The sequence below is a fragment of the Nerophis ophidion genome, linkage group LG03, assembly GCF_033978795.1.
Source record: "Nerophis ophidion isolate RoL-2023_Sa linkage group LG03, RoL_Noph_v1.0, whole genome shotgun sequence".
Lineage (NCBI taxonomy): Eukaryota > Metazoa > Chordata > Actinopteri > Syngnathiformes > Syngnathidae > Nerophis > Nerophis ophidion.
The window spans coordinates 17,637,604-17,645,780 of NC_084613.1; the positions used below are offsets into that span (position 1 = coordinate 17,637,604).

At 37.9% G+C, this 8,177-nt stretch overlaps 1 protein-coding gene across 1 annotated transcript in view; it reads left to right on the forward strand.

Moving 5' to 3' along the window:
- The window catches only part of LOC133549233 (copine-8-like), a 161,118-nt gene that overhangs the window by 49,872 nt on the left and 103,069 nt on the right, over nucleotides 1-8,177 (forward strand). Inside the window, exons 3-4 of the mRNA XM_061894450.1 lie at nucleotides 4,970-5,016; nucleotides 7,197-7,300. Coding sequence (XP_061750434.1) covers nucleotides 4,970-5,016; nucleotides 7,197-7,300 — 151 coding nt within the window. The remainder of the gene's footprint in view (nucleotides 1-4,969; nucleotides 5,017-7,196; nucleotides 7,301-8,177) is intronic.

Here is an 8,177-nt window from a genome sequence, read left to right on the forward strand (position 1 = left end):
ACTGTAACGTATTATTTTCGGGTCTCCCCATGTCTAGCATTAAAAGATTACAGTTGGTACAAAATGCGGCTGCTAGACTTTTGACAAGAACAAGAAAGTTTGATCATATTACGCCTGTACTGGCTCACCTGCACTGGCTTCCTGTGCACTTAAGATGTGACTTTAAGGTTTTATTACTTACGTATAAAATACTACACGGTCTAGCTCCAGCCTATCTTGCCGATTGTATTGTACCGTATGTCCCGGCAAGAAATCTGCGTTCAAAAGACTCCGGCTTATTAGTGATTCCTAGAGCTCAAAAAAAGTCTGCGGGCTATAGAGCGTTTTCCGTTCGGGCTCCAGTACTCTGGAATGCCCTCCCGGTAACAGTTCGAGATGCTACCTCAGTAGAAGCATTTAAGTCTCATCTTAAAACTCATTTGTATACTCTAGCCTTTAAATAGACCTCCTTTTTAGACCAGTTGATCTGCCGCTTCTTTTCTTTCTCCTATGTCCCCCCCTCCCTTGTGGAGGGGGTCCGGTCCGATGACCATGGATGAAGTACTGACTGTCCAGAGTCGAGACCCAGGATGGACCGCTCGTCGGGACCCAGGATGGACCGCTCGCCTGTATCGGTTGGGGACATCTCTACGCTGCTGATCCGCTTCAGATGGTTTCCTGTGGACGGGACTCTCGCTGCTGTCTTGGAGCCACTATGGATTGAACTTTCACAGTATCATGTTGGACCCGCTCGACATCCATTGCTTTCGGTCCCCTAGAGGGGGGGGGTTGCCCACATCTGAGGTCCTCTCCAAGGTTTCTCATAGTCAGCATTGTCGCTGGCGTCCCACTGAATGTGAATTCTCCCTGCCCACTGGGTGTGAGTTTTCCTTGCCCTTTTGTGGGTTCTTCCGAGGATGTTGTAGTCGTAATGATTTGTGCAGTCCTTTGAGACATTTGTGATTTGGGGCTATATAAATAAACATTGATTGATTGATTGATTGATGGTTTATTGCAGTTCTGAGTGTTGCTTGGTCAGGTTTGGTTTTGGAATTGGATTGCATTGTTATGATATTGCTGTGTATTGTTTTGTTGGATTGATTAAAAAAAAAATTAAAAAATAAATTTTTTAAAAAAGAGAATCGATTCTGAATCGCACAACGTATTCGAATCTATTTTTTCCCACACCCCTAATATATATACATACATATATATATATATATGTATATATATATATATATATATACATATATATATATATATATATATATATATACAGTCAAGAAAATAAGTATTTGAACACCCTGCTATTTTGCAAGATCTCCCACTTAAAAATCATGGAGGGATCTGAAATTTTCACGGTAGGTGCATGTCCACTGTATGAGAGATAACCTAAAAAGAAAAATCCAGAAATCACAATGTATGATTTTTTAATAATTTATTTGTGTGATACAGCTGAAAATAAGTATTTGAACACCTGTCTATCAGCTAGAATTCTGACCCTCAAAGACCTGTTAGTGCGCCTTTAAAAGTCCTTCACTCCACTGTATTATCCTGAATCAGATGCACCTGTGTGAGGTCGTTAGCTGCATAAAGACACCTGTCCACCCCATACAATCAGTAAGACCCAAACATTCAGCATGGCTAAGAGCAAAAAGCTGTCCAAAGACACCAGAGACAAAACTATACAACTCCACAAGGATGGAAAGCGCTACAGAGAAATTGCCAAGCGGCTTGGTGAAAAAAGGTCCACTGTTGGAGCGTTCATTAGAAAATGGAAGAAGCTAAACATGACGGTCAATCTCATCGAAGTGGAGCCCCATGCAAGATATCACCTCATGGGGTCTCAATAATGCTAAGAAAGGTGAGGAATCAAACCAGGACTACACGGCAGGACTTGGTCAACGACCTGAAAAGAGTTGGGACCACTGTTTCCATGGTCACTGTTGGTAATAAATACACTAAGACGTCATGGTTGAAATCATGAATGGCACGGAAGGTTCCCCTGCTTAAACCAGCACACGTTAAGGCCCGTCTTAAGTTTGCCAATGACCATTTGGATAATCCAGAGGAGTCATGGGAGAAAGTTTTGTGGACAGATGAGACCAAAACTGACATTTTTGGTCAGAATTCCACTATGCGTGTTTGGAGGAAGAAGAATGATCTTACCATCCCAAGAACACCATCCCTACTGTGAAGCATGGGGGTGGTAGCATCATGCTTTGGGGGTGTTTTTTCTGCTCATGGGACAGGACGTCTTTACTGTATTAAGGAGAGGATGAAGCAGGTATGTATTGTGAGATTTTGTCCAAAAACCTCCTTCCTTCAGTCAGATCATTGAAGATGAGTCGTGGCTGGATCTTCCATCATGACAATGACTCAAAGCACACAGCCAGGAAAACCAAGAAGTGGCTTCGTAAGAACCATATCAAGGTTCTGGAGTGGCCTAGCCAGTCTCCAGACCTAAATCCAATTGAAAATCTTTGGAGGGAGCTGAAAGTCTGTGTTACTCAGCGACAGCCCAGAAACCTGACTGATATAGAGAAGATCTGTGTGGAGAAGTGGGCTAAAATCCCTCCTGCAGTTTGTGCTAACCTGGTGAAGAACTACAGGAAACGTTTGACCTCTGTAATTGCAAACAAAGGCTACGCTACCAAATATTAATGTTGGTGTTCAAATGCTTATTTTCAGCTTTATCACACAAATACATTGTTAAAAGAATCTTAGATTGTGATTTCTGGATTTTTTCTTTTTAGGTTCTCTGTCATACAGTGGACATGCACCTACCGTGAACATTTCAGACCCCTCCATGATTTCTAAGTGGGAGAACTTGCCAAATAGCAAGGTGTTCAAATACTTATTTTCTTGACTGTATATACAGTGTATATATATATATATATATATATATATATATATATATATATATATATGTGTGTGTAGCCGAGCTAATTTTTATTTTTATTTTATTTTTAATTTTTGGTAATTTATTCACATCATTTTCTGTTGTGAACTTCCCCAAAAGTGTCTGTCATTGTAAATAGGTTCCGCTCTATTGTTTTCTATTACATACCTTTTTGTTTCCCGGGGGGCTGATTTGGCGTTGCACCTGTGTGACCAGCTTCAGTGAGCACTGACTCCTGCAGCTGTGGAGAGAGATACTGTGGACTGTATGTGACGCCCTTTTCTTTTTGTCCCTATGAAAAAGCTGGTAAATAAATCCTCTTCAACTCGAATCCTGTGTGTTCATCACGAAAAAAGACACAACGCAGAACAGTGACTGTTACATATATATATTATTCCCTATATATATATATATGTAGGAATAAGCGGTAGAAAATGGAATGATGGATGGATGTATATATATGTACAGTATATATATATATATATATATATATATACATACTGACATTTGATTAGGGACTTTCCTGCCATGATGGTGTGTTTGCGGAAAAACATGCTCTCAGCTGACCTGTTTGCATCAGCGCTGGTCACCTTTTAATTAATTTATCTTCTGACAAATGTCACCGTTATTGAAAAAAAATTGTCACAATTATTAAATTAGCATAGTCACAATTACCGATTTAGGATTGGCACAATTCGTGATTTAGCATTGTCACAGTTAGCGATTTAACATGTAACAATCAACAATGTAACATTGCTACAATTAGCGATTTAACATTGTCACAATTAGCGATTCAACATTGTCACAATTAGCAATGTAACATTGTCACAATTAGGGATTTACCATTGTCACAATTAGCGATTCAACATTGTCACAATTAGCAATGTAACAGTGTCACAATTAGCAATGTAACATCGTCACAATTAGCGATTTAACATTGTCACAATTAGCGATTTAACATTGTCACAATTATCAATTTAGTATTATCACAATTAGCGATTTAGCATTGTCACAATTCACAATTAACATTGTCACAATTAGCGATTTGAGATTGTCACAAATAGCGATTTAACATTGTCACAATTAGCAATTTAGCATGGTCACATTTAGCGATTTAGCATTGTCACAATTAGCAATTTAGCATGGTCACAATAAGCGATTTAACATTGTAACAATTAGCAATTTAACATTGTCACAATTAGCGATTTAGCATTGTCACAATTAGCAATTTAGCATTGTCACAATTAGCAATTTTAGTATTGTCACTATTAGCAATTTAACATTGTCACAATTTCCAATTTAACATTGTCATAATTCGCAATTTAGCAATGTCATAATTTGCAATTTAACATTATCCCAATTAGCATTTTAACATTGTCAAAATTATCAATTTAGCATTGTCCCAATTCCCAATTAGCATTGTCATTATTTGCAATTTAGCATTGTCACAATTAGCAGTTTAACATTGTCACGATTAGCAATTTGGCTAGTTATAGTCCTCGCAAAGATTGTAGTTGGCAGAATAATAATACGACCTGTTCACTTCCGATACCAAACCGATAATTGGGGCTTGAGCGATGACAGATATCACCAAAATCATAGGTCATACTTGCATCATTTTGCAGCATGGAATGACTCAGGGAACAATGGCCGATATAGAAGCCCGACACATATAAAATATTAGGTTGAGTTCACGACGCAGTGAGTTGAATGATGCGGACACGTTTGTTACGGGATACTTTCTAATACTTTGCATGTGTAAGTAATTTGCAACAATAATTATTTGATACGCATTATTTGTATGGACAAATGCGGTGCTTTCCACTTCAATTTGTTGGACGATTTTTAGCTAGTGTGCTATTGTGTGCTTAGCTGTTGTGTAGTTGCTAGCTCCTGGTAGCCTATATCTGCCCGTGTTTACCTTTTTGACCAAAACAGTAGAAAAGACCAATCTTGTGTGCTCTTTGGAGGACATTTATATGCTAAATGTATCAGACATATTACATGCGAGCTGATATCATTCGATACTGTTGTTTTTATTGTTGTTGTTCAATCTCATGTTGTTTTGTTCTTTGTCTTTCTCCACAGTCTGCGTGCTTTACACCCAGGGGATCGCAAACAGGGAATGGAGAGAGGTGAGTCCACCAGGGGGCGCAAAGACTAAATGATAACACACGCATCTCCCCCCTCCCGTATCGCCTGCAATATTTTTCTGGTTTAACGAGCTTTAACGCACGAAACCTTCATTAGACGAGGGTGGGACCGCCATTGTTGTTTGTGACCTGCTTGGTTGTTGAGATGTAATTAAAGGTGTGTGAAGGTGATGTGCTTTGTGACTCTTTTGTTGTTGTTTCCTTCACACACTGTCGCCACGCGGGGATCAAACGTTTTGTTGTCAACAGATAAATAATGCATCTGGCGGGAAGAAAGGGAGGACGAGCCGCTCCCAAATAACAACAAGCTGCTTTCTTGCGTTTTAATGACAACCTGAATGCCGCCATTAGACTCAGCAACTACTGCTCTCACGCGCCCCCTAGGGGACAGATTTTTTGTTAACTGATACATTTTTTAATTTGATTTTGTTGCGATTGTACTTCACTAACACTGTGATTTTACACTATTACCTCTCACGCCGGACTGGCCTAATTGTACTTCATTTAGAATACACTGACGTGACCATTAATCACATTTTATATTATCATGCTATAGAAAATTGTATCTCCTTCTTAAATTTCCAATTTAGCATTGTCCCAATTAACAATTTAGAATTGTCACAATTGGCAATTTAACGTTGTCACAATTGGCAATTTAGTAATTTCATAATTTGCAATTTCACATTGTCACTGTTAGCAATTTAGCATTGTCACAATTAGCAATTTAACGTTGTCACAATTTGCAATTTACTAATGTCATAATTTGCAATTTCACACTGTCACTATTAGCAATTTAGCATTGTCACAATTAGCAATTTAACGTTGTCACAATTGGCAATTTAGTAATGTCATAATTTGCAATTTCACATTTTCACTATTAGCAATTTAGCATTGTCACAATTAGCAATTTAACATTGTCACAATTAGCAATTTAACATTGTCATTATTAGTAATTTAACATTGTCACAATTAGCAATTTAGCATTTTCACTGTTAGCAATTTAGAATTGTCACAATTAGCAATTTAGAATTGTCACAATTCGCATATTAGCATTGTCATAAGTAGCATTTTAGCATTGTCACAATTCCAAATTTGGGATTGTTATCGTTAACGAATTAGTATTTTCACAATTAGCACTTTAACAATATCACAATTAGCATTTTAACATTGTCAAAATGATCAATTTAGTATTGTCCCAATTCACAATTTAACCTTGTCACTGTTCGCAATTTAGCAATGTCATAATTTGCAATTTAACATTATCCCAATTAGCACTGTCATTATTAGCAATTTAGCATTGTCATAATTTGCAATTTAACATTATCCCAATTAGCACTGTCAATATTAGCAATTTAGCATTGTCACAATTAGCAATTTAGAATTGTCACAATTCCCAATTCAGCATTGTCATAACTAGCATTTTAACATTGTCATAATTCCAAATTTAGCATTGTTATCGTTAGCGAATGAGTATTTTCACAATCAGCACTTTAACAATATCACAGTTAGCATTTTAACATTGTCAAAATTATCAATTTAGTATTGTCCCAATTCACAATTTAACCTTGTCACTATTTACAATTTAACATTGTCACAATTTGCAATTTAACATTGTCACAATTCCCAATTTAGCAATGTCATAATTTGCAATTTAACATTATCCCAATTAGCACTGTCATTGTTAGCAATTTAGCATTGTCACAATTAGCAATTTAAAATTGTCACAATTCCCAATTTAGCATTGTCATAACTAGCATTTTAGCATTGTCACAATTCCAAATTTAGCATTGTCATCGTTAGCGAGCTAGTATTTTCACAATTAGCACTTTAACAATATCACAATTAGCATTTTAACATTGTCAAAATTATCAATTTAGCATTGTCCCAATTCACAATTTAACCTTGTCCCTATTAGCAATTTAACATTGTCACGATTCGCAATTTAGCAATGTCATAATTTGCAATTTAACATTATCCCAATTAGCATTTTAACATTGTCAAAATGATCAATTTAGCATTGTCCCAATTCACAATTAGCACTGTCATTATTAGCAATTTAGCATTGTCACAATTAGCAATTTAACATTGTCACAATTAGCATTTTAAGTTTGTCACAATTAGCTTGTTAGGATTTACTGACTTCCTGTCTTATTTCCTTTCAGTTTGGCAGGACGGAGGTCATCGACAACACCCTCAACCCAGACTTTGTCCGCAAGTTCATTTTGGATTATTTCTTTGAGGAGCGGCAGAATCTCCGCTTTGACCTGTGAGTTCACCATTGATCCTTGCACGTCACGTGGCGTGCGCGTGCGCGCGTGAGTGCGTGGGCGAGAGTGGCGCCGCTTGGTGAGCAAAGCCCGGCCTGAAATATTCATGTCCTGTGCAGAGGGAGATGTACGTTATTCTGCCTTTTAAATAAAAGACACATTTTCCTGTCACTTCCCCGAGCAGCATTTCCTATTCCGCTTCATCTCACTCCCGGCGCACTTTGAAAACACGAGTGACTTTCACTCAAGGGCTTTATTGTGGCAATGATGAGACGTCCATCGGCTGGAACACAAAATAACCTCGGGAGGAGATTGAACGCCCATAGCCTGTCATCACTGTTATCATAATCGGCATTCTTCCCGTATCGCACCTCCATAGAATTGCACGCCAAGTATTTATCCGTCCTATATTTTGCATCCACATTGTTTTAAATTTTATTGGAGTGCGTTACGATATGTCGTAACACAAAACGTTGTAACACAAAACGTTGTAACACGAAGCGTCGTAACACGAAGCACTGTAAAACAAAGCACTGTAACACGAAGCTTTGTGACACAAAGCGTCATAACATGAAGCGTCGTAACATGAAGCGTCGTAACACGAAACGTCATAACACGAAGCGTCATAACACGAAGCATCGTAACACAAAACATCGTAAAACAAAACGTTGTGAAACGAAACGTCGTAAAACGAAACGTCATGACATAAAATGCCGTTACACAAAATGTCGTAACAAGAAAGGTCCTAACATAAGACGCTGTGACTTAAAACGCAGTCACACAAAATATATAACACAAAGTGGTAGGTACAAAATGCCATAAATACAAAACACCGTAACACGAAACGTCGTAACATGAAACGGCGCATCACGAAAC